Genomic DNA, 22,852 nt, shown 5'->3' with positions numbered 1-22,852 from the left:
TAAAGGCTTTTTGAGAACCTGTGTTAAAGTAGTACAGCTTCCTGCTTGACTGGTTTGCTGCTGTAGATGCCAATGTCAATCCTTTCTTTCTGGCTCCAAGGACATTTCATATTAAATTTTTATTCTCCCTTGATGATTTCTGAAGTGAAGGCCATCAGCTGATTACATGCTTTTTGGAGGCTCTACAGCTGTAAAATTTGTTGTCCTCATATTTTTGTATATGTCTTGTGACCATAGTATATATGGTTGATCGAGTGGAATGAAGAGATACCATAGATTAGAAAAGGAAAAACAATTCATTTGGACTATTTCTGTATGGTTCTGTATACATGCATGTAGGAGAACATAGAAAGCTTAATTTGAGAACTGGGAGCAGAAGCAGGATGCTTTAGGGGCACTGATGAAAAAAGCCCTGGTCAATTACTGAGGAGACATTGCCTTCTGTATAACCCAGTTGGTGCCTCCTATAGAGAACAGTGTCCTAGCTGCTCTTTATGAAATAAACTGTGTTATTATTTTCTCTTGATTGATTTGTTGATATGCTTTTATCTAAGATTGAGAATCTACAGGAACAACTAAGAGACAAGGAGAAACAGATGAGCAGTTTGAAAGAGAGAGTAAAATCTCTACAGGCTGATACGTCCAACACCGATACTGCCTTGACCACATTGGAAGAAGCCCTTGCAGAGAAGGTATGAAAGAATATAGACATCATTCTCCCCATGTCAAAATAGAATTCTCTGTTTGTGCAGAGATTTCATTTATTCTTTGCCCTGTTACAGACAAGAAGGTGTGGCTTTCCTTGGATGCTTTTAATCTGATGTTGCAGTAGGAAATACTTCTTGTTAGAATACTATGTTGATATGTACTGTAGATAAGCCTAAACTAGCTTCAGATCTTTTGAAAGCTATTGAAATTCTTGGGAAGTTATTAAATAAATGAATGAACTATTGGGTGCATTGCTGTGTCAAACATTGCGTTCTTGTGCTTTCATGGAGTGCATGCTAGGAACAATCGTAGGAGAGGTATTCCTTTGCCTTGTTCATGATATTTCAAAAGCCATCTTTGTGGTTGCAGTTCAGGACCAAATCTTGAATTATATCAAACTTTGATATAGTGCAACATTAATAAATGACAAAGTGTTGAAGTGAATTTTGCGTTGCCTTTGGAAAGCTGTGTGTATATCACTTTAATTTGCTTGTCGACTTAAGATAACCCCTTGAAATCATAGGTTTTTCTTAGGCAAGGAATACTCAAAGGTGGTTTTGCCAGTTCCTTCCTCTGAAATATAGCATACAGCACTTGGTATTCATGTTTCTGGTTAATTACTGAACATGTTAAAATAATAATAATAATAATAATAATAACAACAACAACAACAACAACAACAACAATATTTATATTTTCCACCTCTCCCTGCGGATCGAGGCGGGATTACAACTGATAAAATCAAACAATACAATTACACAATACCATAATAGATAAAATAATCAATTAAAACACGCCGAGATGCAATACAAAGGGATGCCAGAGATTGAAGAATCTTCATGTCTAGGTGCACTTTGTTCAAAGTGAGTTTGTAAGCTTGTCCCACAGAAGAATTTCTTATCTGGTTCTTCTTTAAAATATCTTGTCACCAAACTGTTTTGGTTTTGTTTTAGCAAAATGACTTTTTGACTTCATCCAATTTTATTTTTGGCTCCCATCCCATATAGATAAATATTGTCTGATGTATCAGATGTACAAGTTATTTAATAGTGTGTTGCCTCTTTTTGTTCTTGCTGATTTTCTTATTAATATATGTGGTAATAATTTCATTCAGAAGTAAAATAATAATGACAATTGTTCTACTGCAAATTTTGCAAGGGCTGTTTCAGTAGTAATAGTTATTTCTTTCTTTTCAGTTTCTTTGAATCTGTTTTCATGATTTTGATCTCATTCTAATGGGGAGAACTTTCAACAAATACTTATCATATGTATTTAAGATGAATATCAACCGTGGGATTACTGAGACTTGCATGCCCTCATGTTTTTTAAGCTACTCAGATGGTTTTGACTAACTTCTTCTTCTTCTTTTTGGTCAGGAGCGTACTATTGAACGATTAAAGGAGCAGCGGGACAGAGATGAGCGAGAAAAACAGGAAGAGATTGACAACTATAAAAAGGATCTTAAAGACCTGAAAGAGAAAGTCAGCGTCTTACAAGGAGATCTTTCAGAGAAAGAGGTTGACTTTCTGGATAACAAATAAAAAGTCATGCTTATAATGCTAAGAGGTTTAGAATTTAAAGAATTGTTCTATGAAATGTATACACTAACTTATTTATTGCCTTACAAGCTATGAAAGGTAATAAATATTAAACCATTTAATAAATGAATTAAGTTTGCAATAAAAACATAAATACATGTTCAAATTTGATGAAGTTCAGTGTTACTGTTGCCTAAATTATATTGGTATGTTAGAGGGCTGAAATAGACTGCAGAAATAATCCAGTTTGAAGCCACTTTAACTGCCCTGGCTCAGTGCTAGGGAACTGAGTAGTTTTGTAAGACATTTAGCCAACTCTGCTAGAGAGCTCTGGTGCCACAACAAACTATAGTTCTCAAAATTTCCTAGTACTGAGCCAGGGCAGTTAAAGCATTTTCAAGATGGATTATTTCTGCAGTCTGTTTCAGCAAATAGTTTACCTTTAATGTAGAGTCATGCAGTACAGTTCATTGAGCAAATATGAAGAATAGGGGTGGTAAGAGGGGAAAGGGTTTGTTAGATTTTAGCTTTAGAATCACTACTATGCTTCAAATTAGTATCTTTATGAGATGAAAGCTCATTTATATTTGTGGTGCATAAATGGATGCCAATCTATACACATAGAGAATTCATTGAAATTTTCCTTTCTTTGTCAAAAAACTTTTCATTCTTCTTGATTATAAACTGCTATTTTAAATTAAGTAAAATGTTGTATTATATAAAGAGGTGTGTGTACATTTCAATCAATACAGCTGAAACTCTCCCTGCTCCCAAAGTCTCTAAAGTGAGGGTCAAAGAAACAACAGCCTTATGGCATTTTTAACCAAAAATATACTTATAATGGCAAATCTTCTGTGAACTAGAGCCTGCTTCAGCAAGTGCATTCATCCTCTTTTGGTAGATATATATTAATATAAATGGGGAAAAACCCAGTGAATTAAAATCAAAAGACTTTTTTGTGTGACCCAAAACATGCAGTAAATAGAAAACACTGTCAACATTACATGAAAGCAAAATGAATGCAAAATCATTTGTTGCAAAGATTCACAAAGATTCATTGCAACACAGTAATACAGCTGTCTTTCTGGAAACTGAGATTAGTAACGGGCCTGAAGCAAATAGGCAGCAAGGAGCATTCTCGGGCCATGATTGGTCCAGGACCACAGCAACCACATGACCCACTCTAAAAGCGGGCCACTTTTGTGGTCCAGAATGGTCCAGCACCAGGAGCGGATTAAATCTGCTCCTTTTTCTGGCAGCTCTGGGCCACCTTTGATGGCCTTGGAGCGGCTTCTGGCCGCTTTGGGGATGTGCATCATCTGAACACAACACTCCTAAAGCAGCCAGAAGTGGTTTCTTTTGACCCATCTGGTTCAGGCCTGGCTCATATTAGTATTTATAATTGCTACATACATTTACTATAAAAAGTTTATAGCTAATAACTTGGAAGTGGGGAGTGGAGGATTTAATTTAGGCAAAGTGTTCCTATAAGCTTCTAAAGAAATATATTCTGCCACGGCACAAATGAAAACGTGATGGATACAGAGGTAAGAACAAAATCTTGTTGAAATAACTGTGAATACTGTTCTTTACAGTTCTCCCTGTATTCTTTTTGTTCTAGACTACATTGCTGGATTTGAAGGAGCATGCCTCATCCTTAGCATCATCAGGGCTGAAGAAAGACTCTAGGTTAAAAACACTAGAAATTGCCTTGGAACAGAAAAAGGAAGAATGTCTGAAACTCGAATCTCAGCTGAAAAAGGTAAATATAAAACCTGTTCCCTGTTATATGGACTTGTCATCTTTTTAGTTGATACATTCCTCCTTGTATACAGTGTTGTATACAACATGTTAAGTCATGTATTGTCACTTTAAGACCAGTGGAGTTTTGTTGTGAAAAATGTATGATAGGAATAATACATACTGAACCACTTTGGAAACAGTGAAAAAAAAGTGGCAGTAGAAGAATGCATGATTGATTCTCATGGCTTCTTTCCCTGCTTTTAGATACAATGTGAAGAGAAATTTGAACGTTTTTAATTTGTGACAATCCATGTCACTCTGACAGCAATACAGTTCACACATTTCTCATTCAGAGATATTTGAATTCAGTCTTAACATAAGGTTCAGAGGCATGCAAAGTGAATGCATATCTTACTTTGTTTTGTATCCTCTATTGTTTCCGCTTTGTAACATGAATAACATCGAGAGAATAAGGAGACTGAAAGCGCAATCCTTTTAGGAGTGACCAAGGAAAAACTGGGTTTTTTAATTGACTACTAACATATATATGGCCAAGTTAATCTTTAAAGGTGTTAAATAGTGTGGGATGGCGGAAGTTAAAGTTAATTCCATTGCCGAAAGGTAGTGTCTTAAGTATAAAAAGGCTAAGCTTATTAAACTAGAGAGACGAGAGTACACTGGTACCCCGGGTTACGAAATTAATTCGTTCCGCCGCCGCTTTCGTAACCCGGGATACTTCGTAAGCCGAATAGCCCATAGGCGCTAATGGGGAAAAAGCCGCGGCTGCGCCGCGGCTCCATTTGAAACAGCGCAGAGGTTTTTTCGTAACCCGAAAAAACCTTCGTAAGCCGAAACAATAAATCCCTATGGGATTTATTCGTATCCCGAAAATTTCGTAACCTGGGTATTTCGTAACCCAGGGGACCAGTGTAGTGCAAGCACTATGTTGTGATGTCAAGGGAAAGTGATCATAATGTGATTGAGTTAGGAAGCATGAAGATAAAAGAACAATAAATTGGGAGGGTAGACATAGAGGAAGAGTAATTTGAAAGACATAAGAGAAAACATTAATTCATGTACTCACCATATGCACTCTTAAGTTGAATTAATGTATAAATCAAGGGCAGGTTTTGGGCCAGAATTATGGATTTTGCCATGACCTGTGGATAGGTCAAGGATAAAACTTGGAGGCTCCTTCAGTGTGTGTTTGTGTGCGTGCAGCAAGAAGAACACTCTCTGAGGCTTTTTACTGCAGTGTTCAGCTTTTGTTTTAGCCTTCAGACAGCGAGGCCCACGGGTGGGAGAGGGACTCTTAAACAAACATCATTATCAGTCAGTCACCCAGGACTCTTTCTGTTTGGCTCAAGAAAGAAAGAAACTGAATGGGGAAATCTAAAAGAGCTGCTATCATGTTACCATAGTGACCTGTACATAAGTCAACCTGGGATTTTGACGTCAATTCTTGGGCATAAATTTTTAGACTTATAGACGAGTATATACGGTACTCTTCTAGAAATGTAATTTTTCAGTTTCAATGTGCATACCAAAGAATACATTTTTCTGAAATTTACCTTCACTACTTAATCTGGTTACAGATCCTGTATTTGAGTACTTTTTGTTTTATTTTGATTTTGGAAAAATTTCCCATGCCTGGGCCTGTTCACATTCTTTTAGTAGAAAGTGATGCAAATAGGCTGCTAGAGCTTTTAGTGTAACAGTTCTGGTCTTGAAATGCAGCCCTTTTTCCTTTTGGCTGCATGAGATAATTTATCATCTTCAGGGAGGAAGGAATATCAGCCTGATTCTGTCTGCCTGACAGGGACTCCAACAACTGAATCAGTCCCACACCTCATCAGCCAATATAATGCCATCTTCAATGGCAGGAGAAAGGAAATAGACTCGCCTGACTTTACCAGCGTGTCAGAAGCTTCCTGGCTCTGCTCAGCCAGTAAATGCAGATTTAAAACACTAGCCATTTGGGAATGATTGAAGTAAGATATATTTAATTCATTTGCTGAAACTGTCATGGAACCATTAGTAGGAGCTATGAAGTTTCTCTTGGCCTGTTGTGATTCTCAGTTTTAAGCCACCAGGCATTCAGATGAAATTGTCAAGAGTGGAATCTGAATCTCTGGATACATTCAAACAAAAGTAAATGAAATTGGAATAAGTTATGGAAAGGGAGGGAGTGATACACTTTACAATGATACAGCATGCGCAAGCAGGAAAAATAGAAGACTTGCAGTTTGTCAGTTTATATCAACATTGCTTTTTTGTGTGTGCACATTATTTACATTGTAAATGTTTTGAAACAGATTTAAAAGCTTCAAGATAGATAAATGGATACTTGTAATGGATACTTATACATGTATTCTTGAAATGGAAACACTTTTTGGATACAGTCTTTCAAAAATAAGATATCAATAAGCAGTATTGTTTTAATAATTACAGTGCTAAGAACGAAAGATCAGCATCCCTCGATAATCAGTTTTAAGGGTGAGAATCATGTGGCTCTCCAAAAGTTGTTGAAACTGCTGCTCCTAGCATAGCAAATGGTTAGAAAAGCTTGGAGTTACTGTCTAGCAATTTCTGGAAGGCCACACGATTCTTTTCCTGATCTACATAATTTTGCACTGTATCATTTCAAATTGCACATCAAACATTTATTCTCTCACAAGGGAAAAGGATGCATAAAACTGGGATTTCCGAGTGGGGGTGAATCTAGTCTAGTCTCCCATTCACTTGTTAGCTTGTTAAAGGCAGTGTGCAAGGTTACTGAGCACATGTGTCATCTTTAAAATTTCAGTAGAGATAGATACTTTGCTGAAGTAATAACTTACAGAGAGATGTATATTTAAATATAGATATGGGTTTGCTCATGGCTACTATACTTCATATTTATTTTACATGGAGAATAGGTGTACTCAAAGAGAGGCTGTAGCTCAGTGGTGGAGTACATATTGTATACAGTGGTACCTCGGGATACGAAATACCCAGGTTACGAAATTTTCGGGATACGAAAAAATCCCATTGGAAATAATTGTTCTGGGTTACGAATGTTTTTTTGGGTTACGAAGAAAATTTTTGGTGCTTTTCGGCGCTTTTTCACACGAAACGCGGCTTTTCCCCATTAGCGCCTATGGCAATTCGGCTTACGAAGGCTTTTCGGGTTACGAAAGCGGCCGCGGAACGAATTAATTTCGTAACCCGAGGCACCACTGTATACTCGACTATATGTCGAACTCATGTATAAGTCGAGGGCAGGTTTTGGGAACAAAATTATGGATTTTGATATGGCCCATGGATAAGTCGAGCTTAAAACTTAGGGGTATCTAACAAAGGATGTAAAGGATAAAGCAAAGGAAAACAATGCCAAAGAATGTACAAAATTCCAGCAGGCATAACTGTTTGTGCTCACACTAAAGGCTGGATGGATGGGAAAATAGAGGAGGTTCAGTGATTGTAGAACAGATGACACTCTTGCCTTTCACAAGGGGATGGTTACTTTTTTAAATGAGAGTTAAAATACAATACCTACATTGACCCATGGAAAAGTCAACTCAGGTTTTTTGGATCAGTTTTTGATCTAAATTTCTAGACTTATACATGAGTATTTACAGTTTTCATATGCAGGATGAACTGGGTTTAATCCTTAGTATCACCTGGTTGAACTAGAAAAGATGTGCAGCTGAAGGTTCATTGCCCGATAGTCTAGACCAATGATTCCCAAACTTTAGTTTTTCAGATGTTTTGGACTTTAGTTCCCAGAATTCTTTACTGCTGGCCAAGCTGGCTGGGGCTTCTGGAAGTTGAAGCCCAAAACAGCTGGAGGACCAAAGTTTTGGAATTACTGATTAGACTGTACTTATCTGCCACTCAGTATATATGGCAGTTTGCTGTGTTCAACAGTATACATAAGTGCAATTATGGTAGCTGAATTGTATGATGAATATATTAATGTTAACATATACTGTATATACTCATGTATAAGTCTAGAAATCTAGGTCAAAAATGACCCCAAAAACCTGAGTCGACTTATCCATGGGTTAATGTAACTACTGTATCTTAACTCTTATTTAAAAGGAGGAATCATCCCCTGGTGAAAGGCAAGAGTATAATCTGTACTGGAAGCACCAACCCTCTCTGTTCTCTTATCCATCCAGCAATAAGAGTGAGCTGGAATTTTGTAGGCTCTTTGACATTGTTTTGGTTTGCTTCATCCTTTTTATTCTTTCTTATACACCCCTAAGTTTTACAATTGACTTATCCCCAGGATCATATCAAAATCCATATTTTTTGCCCCCAAACTTGCCCTCGACTTATACATGAGGTCAACGTATAGTCAAATATATATGTTAGATGTCGCTATTCTGTGATTCCATTTTCTGTGCTTTGAACCTGTACAGGTATATTTACTACATATAACAGTGACAACATTGTAATAATCAGATCTTGAGTTACACCACCTTTTTTCATTTTTAGGGTATAGTTCACTTATGTTTTCAGGCTTTTGTACATATTCTATAGGGCTAGGAAATACAAGTTGAAATTTTTAATCTTAAGTGTTCTGTTTTGGTCAGTAAAAATAATTCAGTATTGTCTTGGTTTACTTAAGGCTTTCTTTTTCCAAACAGTTTTTCAAATACTAATTGACATTGGTAAGTAATCTGTTACCCAAAGGTTATCCAACGTTATGTAAAGTATGCAAAATGGAAGCAGAAAAACTTAGGAAGGGCAGGATAAAAACTGTAATGGTTTAATTTTCACAATATTATACAGTAGTCTCTTTTTTCACTTTATACTGAAATCTACATTTTTCTATAATTACCTTTTAACTTTTTTTGTAATGTAAGTCTACAATCATTCTTTAGTCTGTTTGCTTGTTACATCTTTTTTCTCTCTTGAACTGTTCCTTTTCCCAATTCTTCCCCTCTTTTCCTATCTTTCTCCTTAGCATCCTGAAGTCTTATTGAGTCACCCATCCAAGCCAGTAAGTGCCATGAAAAGTGGAAGGCCATTGCCAGCCCCATTTGATTGTTTGTTCTGCATGAATATTCACTTTGTCTTTGTAATCTTCAGCCAGCACAATATATATTGGTGAGCTGTTTTGTTGGGATGGGATATAGCTGGGTGGGTAAGCAAAAATAAAAAATTTCACAACAGTCAAACTTTAAATACTGCAGGAAAATGTGTGTCTTATTCTCCTGTTGTTTTCATCTACTTACTTAGCTTAATGTAGTTTACTAACCTTCTGTTTCTCTGCTTAGTTGCTTTTCTGCTCTGTATTTTTCAAATTTTGTCAGTTATCCATGAAATATAAGTCAACAGTATTTTTAGTGTAAGATTGCTCTTCAGTGTACTTTTCAAACTGATGGCAGTTTGAAGATGGGAGAGGACAGAAAAAAAAATTCTTTTATTTTTCTCTCTCCCATCTAAGGCAGTGCTAAGTGCAGTATATTCTGTTATTGTGTTTCTCACCTCTTCCAAATTTCCCAGAAAACCTTTTCTCTGACCAGAAATGGGTGGATTACTTGTTCTGGAAATCTCTAGCAGTAATTCACCATTTCAGTAGGTTGTATGGATCAGCTACATCACTTAACATTAAAAAAACAAACATCCCCCCCAAAAACTAGAAGTGGGCATTGGGCCACTTCTGTTGTATTTTAGGTAGTACTTTCTGCCCCTGGAGGTTACGAAGGGTAGAAAATTGTCCCGATAACTCACTGCAGTTGCCCATTCCTATTCTAAGGAAATCAGGTTGGAATATACCCTCCCCCACCAAGTTCTAAAATAAAAGCAGTCAGATTAGATAAATTAGGCAGAGCAATAGTGATTGACTTAAGATCCTCAGTGAACTTTACACGTGAGGGAGGATTTGAATATAGATCTCCAGAGTTCTAGTCTGATTTTTTGAGGACTGCACATTGTCTAAGAAACTGTTATCCTACATTTGCATGTGGATCTCTTGTGGTATTCTGCTGAATCTGCCGACATCCTATTTAGTTATTAAACTGGGATTATTGAATAACTACCTTTATGTTCTATATGCTATTTTCTCTTACCTGGGTATTTATAGAATATCATTGTTTATAATTCCTAAAATACTACAAGCAAGTGCAGTATTTTCAGCAGAAGTGCAAAATATAATAGTTCTTGACATAAAATGTCATGACTAGAAATAGAGTTCAAATTAGTAGTGTCTCTTTTATGTGGATACATAATCATATACCAAATTTTCTAATAAACAGCTACTGTGAGCAATCTATTATTAGGGATGGAGCAGATACCACATTCTGAGATTTTAGACAATTAAGAGACCTTGACCAATCTATTGGTTTGAATATCCCCTTCCTGCTCTGCTGAACTTTCCTCTGTTCTGACTTTGTTTACCTAAATGCAATTCAGCATTCCATCATCAGTGATGTTCACTGTTGTAAAGGCAAACAGTAGTTTACACCTGATTTCAAATTCTCACTGTGAGAGAACCCTAGTTAATCTGAACTGTGGTGAACATCTGGTGTTACAGTATTTTGTAACTGCAGTTATGTGGAGAGGGGTCACTTTCATCAAGGAGTGTACTGTCCTTTGTTTGGATCCTGCTCTCTCAACCATAATCAAGAGAAGCCCTGAATTAATTAATATGTTATAGCATCTCAGTGGCCATCTGCTTTGCATCTTACTTTAGGATTTAAGAAGGAACTTCCTTCTGGGAAGTAATCAGCAAGCTCAGCTCATCACCAGTAATAATCAGTGGCCAACTACCATACTAACTTATTATTCATAAGCCTTCCAACATGATAGTTGGGATGGCAAAACCAGTTCCTTTCCTTTCTGTAAATGTCCTCTAATAGTTAGATGCCATTAAGCTGGTGGAAAGCGATACAGGTCAATCTTGCAAATTGGTAGTTATTTTACCATATACTGTATAGACATGCAAGACAGAAATATTTGGAACTATGGGGACACTAGAGATGAACAGGTCAATCCTATCAGAATTTGGTTTAGAAATTATTATTTAGTAATGATTTCCTATTAAGTAAGTAAGTAGAATAACAAACACATCAGTTTCACAAAGAATCATACTTTGAATTTCAGGACAAATTCATGAATGTTATCCCAAAGCTTTCTTGTGAAGAAAATAGTACTTTGTCAAGTACAACCAGGACCATGTCATTATGGCTTATTTTTATTAATTTTTCTGAATGGAACACTTTGCAATGATGTAAAATATTTCAAGAATACTAGTTCTCCCTTCACCCTCATCTATTTTTAATCAATAATTAATATTAATATACAGATACATGTTATAATTTGTGAAAAATTATTAATGGCTGCACCAGAAAAAATATGGAGGAACAGATTGGGAATGGTTGACAAGCATTGTCCCACACCAGAGTTTGATTTTAAGATTCTTAAACTTAATTCAGACAGAAAATTTCCAGCTAATGTAGTGAACCAGAAACAAGCATTAGGTCTTCACACTCCTTCCTCTTCCCATGCATTTCTTACTTTCACAGAGAAGATTTAGCACTGTAAACCATGTTCATTTAAGCCATAATTTCCCATTACATCATCAGTGAAAAATCTGGCTTTGTCCATTTTGTTAAGAGAGATCAATCCTGGTTTGACAACTGACATTGAGTTACAGCTCTGCACTATGGTCATAAGGAGAAAATGCAGTTTTAAATGTAATAGAATCACAACGCTAAAGTCTGCTTGTTACAGGAGGTAGAAAAGCATGGTATATTGAGATACAGTACTTGCTCCTGACTTATTAAAATTGTTTTTGCAGAGAATATTACCTCTAAACCAACTCACTTTCTTTAAAACAGGGGTGGGCAAAGTCCAGGCTTCAAGGCTGTTTTTCTGTCCCTAAATCTCTACAGATTCCCCAGACTACTTATTTTCTGATCAAATTAAATTAAAGAAGCCCCTAGGAGTGGAAATCTACCTTTTAGATAGATTGCAACACCCACACACACACACACACACTGTTTAACAAGAAAAAGAAAATGCTCATTTTATTATTTCCAACTACTTCCTATTTTGTATGTGTGTGTTTGATGTTCTGAGTAATCGTATAGCCATTTGAGAGTTCCATGAGCACAGCTGCCAACCATGCTTTAAAGTACTGTAAGTACTGTTAATTTTTATGGCATTAGCTTTAAAATAAGCATACGTCGGGTTTCCACCTTGTCTTATTTCAAAAGAGACATCACTGCATGGTCCTGACTCCTGACATCACCAAACAAAATGGGGATTCTACCGACATTGTGTTGCCGTATTTTTTTTAAAAAAAAACAATTTCTTACTTGCTTCCAGTTTTACCTTTTCATTCCACTTTGTTCAGATATACTCCTTTGTCCCTGTTTAGTCTCTGAGGAAAAAAACCTGCTGATGCAGTTTTCTCTAGGAACACTTTGGAAGTATGAAAGCCCACTTCCCCAGCACTGTGTCAATGAACATCTTAGATACTTTGGAACATGTTGAATGGTCTTTATATAGTTATACAGCATGCCTGCGTTTTACACAGACGTGGCTTTCAGCATATGCTGAAAGCTGAATTGGAAGAGCCCGTCATGTACCCCAGAAGAGCCTGTTGCGCACCCTGGAAGAACTAATGGGTCGCGCACCCATGGCGTATGGACACTGCTGTGCTGTTATACAATATGGGCGTGAGCCCCATTACTTCCAATGGGGCTCCAGCAGGTGCGGAATTCCCCTTACATGGAGGGATCTTGAATGGATCCCTGCATAAGGGGAGAGTGCACTGTATATAAGTAAATATATAATCTCCACTTGAGACAAACCATTGAACAATGATGATTTTATTCCCCTTTTCTAATGTACAGTAGTTGCAGTCCTAGGGATCCAGTTTAAAACAAAGATTAGTAATCTGCCTTTAATTCTTCATCACCTGAAACACTAAACACCTAGAAAGTTTTCAAAAGTGGAGCTCTCAACTCAGTGATACTTTCTTTTTTGCGTTTGAACTTGTAAAGGATGACTGGGCCTTTCTCTTACAGGATGAGGGAGTTGTCAGCCTGACTCAAAAACTTGTTGCTTTTTTGTACAAGGCTATGGAAGACTTCAAAGTCCTTTTTTGTAGATGCATCCATCATAGCTGTATTATCTAATGCTTTAGCTGTCAAGAAGTTCTATTAAAGGATGCTAAAAGAGGAAAGGCAAACATGATTTTACAAACAGCTAACAAAACAAAAACAGGCTTACAAACTTCACCTTACCTTCCTAGCCTATTACTGTTTACATTTAAGTGTACATTAAGAACAAATGTGCATGCACTGCCTAGGCCTTGGCTATCTAGAAAAGACTTTCAAGTAAAGGGACAGCTCAGCAGAGCTTGCACTAACTCTGAGGGAAGAAGAAGAAAGAGAAAAAGAGAGGGAGGAGTCTTTCATTTGTCTGCAGATGTACTTGGAAGGTTCTCCGTCCACATAATGGGGATACTTAGATAGATGGACACATTGAAGACCATGCATTACAACGGTTGGTTGAGCAAATGGGGAAAGTGCTAGAGACAGTATGTAGAGGGTAACGAGATGCAGGGAATTCTTACTGTCTAAAGCCTGATTGCTCTAGTAGCAAATGGCAGAAGGGGTGGAGAGAGAATGCTAGATTGCTTTGTTGAGCAAGATTTTCCAACACTTAAAACTGGAAGAAACATCTCTTCATTTCACTTTTGAGTGGAAGGGAGATTGACCCATTTTCCCAACATGGGGGATTCACAACAGTCCAGTGGGTTTTAAAACCCAAAGAAAAGTATTCTCTAAATTTTGATTGCATTCCATTACAAATTTCACAATAATACATAAAAAGGCACATAGTTTGGCAGTCTCTCCAGTATCTCTAGACAGCAGCAACATATCCTGCATTCTAAGAGGCTTTCTTTGCGGCTGTGTATGTTTTGTGCTGCTGAAGTGGGAAGGGTGTCATCCTATTCTAGATGTTAATTACAGTGGACCTTTGGTATCTGCTGGGATTTGATTCCAGGCTCCCCCTTGGATACCAAAATCCATGGATGCCTAAGTCCCAATATCTACAATGCTGTAGTGAAATGGTTTCTCTTATATAAAATAGAAAAATAAAGGTTTGCTTTTTGAATTTTTTAAAAAATGTTTTGAACTGTAGTTAGTTGAATCCATGGATACACAGGGCTTTATATTGAGGGAAAGTATTTGATTTCCATCAAACTAATGGAGACCTGACTACAAGTTACAATAATTCCAGCCTATCATACACTTATATGTTTTGTTAGCTCAGTTTTCACTTCTGTTCAGAGCTAGTTCCTTTGTTCCTAGACTTTTTACAAGTTAGTTGTCTCTCTGATAGCTTTCCTCCTTTTATAGAGTGGTCACATCTAGTCACATTTGGAAGACCTGGCCAAGTCACTGTATGTGGCCAGGACCAGAGCAGCTCTTTGTTTTATCTTTTGGGTCTGACAGTTTGCTAGCTTAACCCAGATAAAATGTCCATCTCAGTGCTGTAATAGACACAAAAGGGATTTGATCTCTTGTGCATCAGAAAGAGTTATGAAATTGACACGGGAAAAAAGTATTGAAATACTGGAAAGAGACTCAATGTCTTTGGCCCATTTGCTGGGGCTAATATGTCTTTTTGTACCTTGGACCCATTTCTTTCACAATTTCTTCAGAGGATCTTCTGCCTTTCTAGCTTCAAACTGGCCCTAGAAGCCTATGTACAACACAAGAAATTGGGATGTCTTGAACAAACACTCAAAATCTTTGTGGGGGCAATTGCCTTAAAGCAAGTGTGATGGATGGGTGGGTGGGAATTTTTTGACCCTGTACCTTCCAGGTCTGCATGAAAATGTAAAATGCCAAAAAACAAACAAAAAACCTTTAAAACATAAAATCCAAAAGTGGCTGAAAATTCCACTTCAGGTTTTGAAGAATTATTTTACCACAAATAATACTGAGGAACAATGCAGCTTATTTAAAATGTGTTTTTCACTTCCAGAGGAATTACAATTCACATTTTTTCCTAGCCAGAAAAAGGGCAACCTGAGGAGTCTGGAGAGGTCAGGGGAGCTGCATGCACACCTGGTCTACCTCTGCCTTAAAGGATCCATCTAGAGTCATAGTCACTACCGATGTCAGTCTGTTAACTTGGTGAGCCCATTGTCAGAGGCATGCTGTCCAGGGTATCTAGACTCAGCATAATGTAAATTAAATCTTGATGGCTCTCTGGCCTCCATTCACTGTGTCTTCCCTCCAGATCTGCTCATTTCCAGAGTTGTGAAGAAACTGAGATGAGGTAAAGTACAAGATTTTCAAGAAACGTTTACTTAGCTGGGAAGCCATGGCTCTCAGTGTTGGTCCATCTGAAGCTTTTTTTCACCTTTGCTAGATCTCCTCTCTCAGACACATACTATACCCAGACCAGAGCTGTCTGCAACTAGCCACTTGGAGATTGACTGAAATGCTCACTTGAGTCTTAGCTACTTGTTGAAGACTATAAATTCTTTCCCTCCCATCTTTCTTTCACTATTACTGTTTACAACACCAGTGACATAATTTGTTTTATGTCACTGAATAAATCCTGAGAAAGCAGAAATGAAAGTTACAGAATTTCTTCAGACAGGTATGGACAGTCGTTTGAAGCTAATCATTCTCCAGAGGCAGACCTCAGTTCTTTCTTCAGTTCTTTAACCATCATAAAAATAATCCCACTTGATTTACCCCAATGTTAAATGGTGCCTAACAGGGACATCTCAACTCAATCCACCTGTATTTCACTGTTCCAAATTTGGAATCTGCTAATATATTACAAGGTCTTTAAAATGAATCTTCGTTTGCGAAGCAAAGCCAGAGAGAAAAATGCCACTATCTGTGTCTTTGGAGTCTACATGTCTCAGGCTGTTATACCTCAAAGTATTATTCATAGTTGTCATTACATCAGGTATTAGGATATTGGAGCTGGAGATACTCTCTGCAATTCAAGGTGAAAGTTTGAAAAGGACTCAAATAATCTTATGGCTGACTCCGCATTTCATTCTTGTGATTAGCTCTGTATTTCACTGGTCCCACTCTGCATCTTTGATTCACTACTATTCTAATCCATCTCATCTGTCTGAAAAACACTGGTAGAAGCTTGACATTAATAGGGGTATCTAGATTTGTATTCGTAAGTCTATTCATAAACTCAGAGTCTTCCATAGACTGTTTTGGTTTGGGTAAGAAAGTTAATGTCAGCACCCTAGCTAGTTGGCTAAAGGCCTGTATCTACCCAACTGATCAATCCCTTTTTCGCTTAAGGTTTCTAGTTTTGTGGCACATTGCCATGGTATGTTCTGCTGCTGCCACAGATGCTTTTACCACAGATGCCTTGGTAAACTCTTCTACATTAACCAGGCACTATAAATGGGATAAATATGCCTCTATGAAAGGAGAATTTGGAAGAAGGCTATGTAAGTTCTATTACCATTACTCTCTAGTTGGTTTCAAGTTTGCATAAAACCTATGCATAGATGTCTCCCTTGCTTGGTACAGAGAATAATATATTGAGAATTTACCAGTGCATGTAAATTCGTCTATGCTGAGAACATGGTTTCCAAGTCCACCTTTAGCAATAGCATCTACAGTTGACCTGTTTTGGTGTCATATCTGAATTTCCCTCCCACTTTCCCTGTATTATTTATTTATTTACAGTATTTATACATCCTTCTTCAGCCCTGAAGGCTCTCAGAGCAGCTTACAGATGGTTATTCAGTCGATTCCCAGCCCTTAGGCTTACAATCTAAAAAGACAAGTCACTCAGTTCTGATGCCCTCCCCTTTTTTATCAGGCTGTGGGAATAACAACAAGAACAGCAATAAAATTTATTTTTATCCCGCCTCTCTGTGCAACACAATCGGGGCAGCTTACAAGATTAAAATATACATTCCCATCTCACAATCCCACCCCCTCTCCTCTAAAATACAGTTAAACAACTTACAATTTAAAACGTAACTGAATAGACAAGACAAAAACAGTGACTACAGCTGAAATCGGAGTGAGCAAGTTAGGCTTTTTTGGTGGCCTGGTATCTATTCAGGGCAGGCCTGTTGAAAGAGATCCGTCTTAACCGCCTTTTTAAAGCTGTTTCAGGTGGTAATGTGACGGATCTCCTTCGGCAGGCCATTCCACAAAAAACTTGTAAGCCTATCCTTTCCTAAGCATAAATAACAACCCATCCATACATGAATGGATATTGACAGTGATTCCTAGCATTCCAGTTTGAGGCTCAGTTACAACTAGTATGTTGAAAACGCCTCTCCTTCAGGTAAATCCAATAATGAATGGGGGCAGTTGTCTGCATATGGGTTTCTTCCCCCCTCCCCCACTATACCACTTAAGAATCACTACACCGCTGTCACATTTGTATTTTTAAAAAGTCATTTCACATACTGCATGGACACAATCCCACTTTGTAAATGTTTATGTCCAATAGTGACCTGTAGCTAGTCACAGTATCCTTTCCCCCACCCCTCCAAAACATTGATACTTTTACATCTTATAAATGTATACAGAACATCTTGAGCATCTGCCAAAGAAATATAATGTGTAAATATCTCTTTTGGTGTACAGTATTTGCATATGAATCGGACAAATTGATTCTGATTCTTTTAATTGTTTGCATCCATCATTTCTCACAGTGTAATATTATGCAGAATTTAGTTTAGCACAGCATTTTGTGCAGTTTGCTTTTTGAATGACAGAAACTTTGAATTTGCCATAGAGCAAAAAGAATGGTAATACATTATTTGAACTTCTTGTAGGCCTTTGATTTTAGATTTTTATTATACAGTTTATTTGTAATTATCATGCTCTTCTGTTACTGCATCTGTCAAACTGATAATTCAACATTACCAAATTATTTTGGCAAGTAACACACAGTATATTATCTAGCAAATACCTGTCATATTTTAATTCTCGTAGTGTCTAAAAATAATGAAAAGCAACACTATATTTGTAACTATCCCTGTTATATTCAGATTCCACTTTAACCCATCTTTTAAAATATAAGTGTCCATTTTAAAAAATTTGGTTGCATACTTTTCTTCTGTTATTCTAGCTCAGAATGCCTCATTTTTTCTGGCTTCTACTTGAATTTGACAAATTTGGAGCTAAATGTCCACTGTTGCTTCAGTACAGAACAAGATCCTGTCAATACAATGAGTTCAGCCAGTCAATTTTTTCCATCAATCCCTCAGATACACCAGTGGGAAGTTCTTTCCTTTCTGTAAATGGAAGAAAATAGTGGATAGAATCCAGTTACTGCAAGGGGTTAAACTTTCTCCAGGCTAACACAGGAATGAAGAGGAGGCACCAAGGGCTGCAGTGGAAAAAGATGGCTACTGTCAATTATTTTAATCTATGGCTCTGGGGGAATTCCTTGGAGCCATGTTACTCTGGAAGGGGCAGCTTGGATATTCACCTGTGCCATGGGAGAGCCAATTGTCTGGTCCTCATTTCTTGTCCTCCTTCTTAATAGCATTATTTATACTTCACCTTTCCCCCAAGATTATTCACTCTTTCTAAGCCTCTCCTCTCAGAACAGCTTGGTTGTGAGACACCACCACCCCAGCCATTTGTTGGAGACAATGGCCACCCAGAGCAAGGTGTCTTCTCTTGTTGGTGCTGTCACTGACATTTCTCTTATTTCCTCCTTGTCAGTGCATCCACTACACTCCCCCCTCCCCCCCACACACACACCTTGGCTTCACTGTATCCAAAGATGGTTTACCTGCACTAGTGAAGCCAAAAGGATCATGGGATATTACTCTGAAGAGTCCCATAATTGTGGCAGTTTTTGGAAGGCACAAAGGGCTGCTTCTGCAAATAGGAGATGAATTGTTCCTATGTGTGTGTAAGTTGAACCTATTGGATCTTGGTTCATTCACTACGATTTGTGCAAGATAGTTGTGAGAGATGCCAAAGGGCAGTTTTCTTCATTCTTACCTCCTGTACTGCTTATGTGATGGGGGGGAAATTGAGAGAAACACAGGTATAGAAGCAAACAGTTCTTGGGGAAATTGCTGTTTTACTTGTTGCCATTTAGGCTATGGTGGAGTAATTACTTGAATTTTCTTTCCTATGTAAATTTGAGTCCATCATTTAGAGATGGTTGTTTTGTTGTTGCAGTTGTCATATGCCTTCTAGTCATTTTCAACTTATTATGACCCTTTTATAGAATCATAAGTTGGAAGAGACCACAAGGACCATCCAGTCCAACTCCATGCCATGTAGGAAATTGCAATCTTTCATGAGGTTTTCTTGGCAAGATTTGTTCAGAAAGGGTTCTCTTAGGCTGAGAGAATGTGATTTGCCCAAGGTCACCCAATGAGTTTCCATAGGGAAGCAGGGTTTCGAACCCTGTTCTCCAGTCTAGTCCAGAACCCAAACTGCTACATCACACTGGCTCTCTTTAGAGATGATTACTCAGGTGATAACTCCATTAAACTCTGTTGGTTCTAGGAAACCCAGAGCAGAGTATGATGATTTCTAACTGGCAACAATTGTAAAGAGGTTGCTGTACTAATTGGACCTTTGAGTTAATATGGCAGAGTTTTCCTTATGATTAGTATTTGGAACAAATGGCATTCTGTTATGAATGTGAATAATAACTATTGGAATGTCTTTTTATGCAGGCTCATGAAGCAACATTGGAGGCACGGGCCAGTCCAGAGATAAATGACAGATTTCAGCAGTTGGAAAGAGAGGTGGCACAGCACCGGGAAGAGTCCAGTAAAGCTCAGGCTGAAGTGGATCGTCTACTGGAAATCTTGAAAGAGATGGAGAATGAGAAGAATGATAAAGATAAGAAGATAGCAGAACTGGAAAGGTAAGAAGGGTATGAGATTTTGGGAGGAAAAAAAGCTAGGTTTCTGTTGTTCAACATCTTCTAAAACTAGGCTATTTGAGTTTACTTGGTTAATTTGTAAAAGAGCTTGCAGTTTTTTTGAAAGACATGCTACTGTTTCTGAAGCTTCTGTAAATAGTAGGAGCAAAAGTCTGCCAAAGTCCTGTGCAGTTGAATCTTAGTGAAGTAATGGTTTTAGCTGCATGCATATCCATTACAATACCTGGTCCTCACAGATTTGTAGTAGGTACTGTAACATGATTGCTAGAGGTAATAGTCTTATAAAATCAGAGGACTGAAATGAATACCATGAATCATTTAGTCCAGCCCCTTACCAATACAGTTATCCACAGCGTACCTGAAAAATGTCCATCTAGGCTCCGCAGTCAACAATATGCAACTTGATGTAAGGACTAATTACATGTGTTCAGACAAAATCAAATAGGAGAATAACAGTCTTTGCTTTGAAATAAGGATTTCCACTTTATATTACTGTTACAGTAATGTAGTTTTCTTAAGTCTGTTTTCCTCCCTCTAGTTAGAGGATTTGTTTATTATTAAGCTGTGTTACTAGATTTGAACAGTTAACAGTAGGTTACAGGGGAAATTATGGAAACTGCAGTTTGCATGAAACAGCTAGGGAGATCAATCATTTGTTTCTGTTTTTCTTTTCTTCAAAATCTACCCAGAAACACGTTAAGCTTTTGACTGTTTTTTTAAAAAACAACAACAGTGTGTATTATAAAGCTTACAGTTTGATCTGCTATTGCCTTGAAAGATATAATGGTGAAAGAAGAACTTTTGCCACAAAGGGATTCCTTAACTTAACAGAAAGGAGATTTCTTAACATCAGCTGTGTTTGTTAGATGACAGAAAATCATATAAATTGAGATAACAGTGAATACAATTTTTTCAGCTTTTTAATATTGAGCTAGATGTTGAATCTGCAAGTTATGTGTGACATTTGTGTAAACACTTGATAAAGAAATCTATAAAAAATTATAAACAGCATAACCTGTAAAAGGATGTATTGGGATTGGGAGAAACCTGCACATCTGGTAATACTCCATCACAGTGTCAGCTTCTCAACCATGCAGAATCAATCCAATGTGCCAAAACAATTTTCTGAATTATTCAGAATACATAGTCACAGTATGTGAGTGTAGTGAAATCTCTGAGTCTTTCTATGCCTTGAGGTTACCTTTTACCTCTCCTTTATAGAAGGCCCCCTCATCAGTGACACCTGCCCAGGTTCCATCCTTTACACACTTTTCCTAAATGTATCAGGCCAAGTGTCTTCCTCTTATTAATTCAATGTACAGTGGGCCCTTGGTATGTGCGAGGGATCTGTTCCAGATGCCTCTGTGGATACCAAAATCCGCAAATGCTGAAGTTCCAATGTCTTGGGATAATGGGACTTTGCTTCTCCGCACCCCCCCCCCCCCCCCCCCCCCCCCGCGCCGCCGCCCCCCCCCCCCCCCCCCCCCCCCGGAAGTCTGCCTCGCGGCTGCCTCTTCCTCATCTTCTTTCCCCCCTGCCATGCCCAGCCTGTGGCCACTGCCTCTTTCTTCCTCTTCCTCTTCCTCCTCCCTCTTCCTCCTCCTTCTCCTCTCCTGCCACTGCCCTGCCCCATGGCTGCTGCTTTCCCCCTTTTCTTCCTCCTCCTCTTCCTCCTCTCCCGCCACTGCCCCCACAGCCACCATGTCTCCCTTCTTCCTCCTCCTACCTTCTCCTCCTCCTGCTGCTCTTCCTCATCCTCCCCACCCTGCCACCCCCACACTGCGGCCACTGCCTCTTCCTACCTTCTCCTCCTCCTCTTTCTCCTCTCCTATCACTGCCCCCGGCCTCGGCTGCCACTTCTTCCCTCTTCCTCTTCCTACCTTCTCCTCTTCCTTCTCTTCCCTGCCACCACCACCTCCTCCTCTGCTAAATTTCAGATGCTGAAATTCACAGATGGCAAGTCCACAGATACGGAGGGCCTACTGTATTAGTAGCGTGTTTGTCTGTGCCTGTATGGTTTAGAATTCACTCAAGCAATGGCTTCTGCTATAACAAATAAACCTTAGCTTTATTGAATAACATTTAGCAAGAAAATAGCGTAGATAGAATAGTTCGAAGGTAGTATGATTACATTAATATAACAGATTACATTAATTTCACAACATACTAAAATGTAACAATAATTCTTCATTATTTACATTATCATACTTACAGATGATAGTACATTTCTCAGCTCATTTTTTCTTGCAACGCATAACAGTATTAAACATCACTATCCTTTACCTCTTTAGGTTGTTTCGAAAGGGCTCAGGTTTTGCTCCCTGACTAGCTTTTAAATAATAGAGAGTTTGGGAAATTAATTATCATTCTTCTCTTTTCCATTATATTTTACAATAAAATTGTGAACATTTCTTTGAATGATATTTGGATCACCACAAAGGAAAGTAGTTAAAGTTGGCCCTCTGTATCCACAGATTCTGCACCTACAGAGCCAACCATCCATGACTTTAAAATATTTTAAAAAAAGAAATCCAAAAAGCAAACTTGTATTTTGCCATTTTATATAAGGGACATCATTTTACTATGCCATTGTATATAATGGGACTTGACCACCCACAGATTTTGGTATCCAAGGGAGAGCCTCTAGATGTTTAATTCTTAGGTCACAGCATCTCTGACCATTGGCAATACTTGCTGGAGTTTTTGAGTTGAAATCCAAAGTGCTTTGATTTAGATTTCCTGTATTGCAGGGGGTTGGACTGGATGGCCCTTGCGGTCTCTTCCAACTCTATGATTCTGTGTGTCAGAAGAACTAAATACTGAGAGGACCATTACAGTATTACAGTTCTTTGGGTTCCATTGATGTTAAACTGTTGTTATTCTCTATGGCCTCTGTGACTGATGCATATGGATCACCTGCCCGTATGGAAGTGTCTAGAGATATGCAACATTTTGGGTGGTAGCCACATCTAGCTTTGCAT

General features: G+C 38.1%; 1 protein-coding gene across 1 annotated transcript in view; it reads left to right on the top strand.

Annotated features, from left to right (window-relative positions):
* Nucleotides 1-22,852, top strand: part of ERC1 (ELKS/RAB6-interacting/CAST family member 1) — a 102,286-nt gene that overhangs the window by 66,304 nt on the left and 13,130 nt on the right. Inside the window, exons 7-11 of the mRNA XM_042467867.1 lie at nucleotides 555-692; nucleotides 2,085-2,225; nucleotides 3,868-4,008; nucleotides 8,944-8,979; nucleotides 19,660-19,853. Coding sequence (XP_042323801.1) covers nucleotides 555-692; nucleotides 2,085-2,225; nucleotides 3,868-4,008; nucleotides 8,944-8,979; nucleotides 19,660-19,853 — 650 coding nt within the window. The remainder of the gene's footprint in view (nucleotides 1-554; nucleotides 693-2,084; nucleotides 2,226-3,867; nucleotides 4,009-8,943; nucleotides 8,980-19,659; nucleotides 19,854-22,852) is intronic.

The sequence above is a fragment of the Sceloporus undulatus genome, chromosome 5 (assembly GCF_019175285.1).
Source record: "Sceloporus undulatus isolate JIND9_A2432 ecotype Alabama chromosome 5, SceUnd_v1.1, whole genome shotgun sequence".
NCBI lineage: Eukaryota > Metazoa > Chordata > Lepidosauria > Squamata > Phrynosomatidae > Sceloporus > Sceloporus undulatus.
The sequence above is the reverse complement of the archived record's forward strand: the minus strand, read 5'-3'. Positions and strand labels throughout refer to the sequence as shown.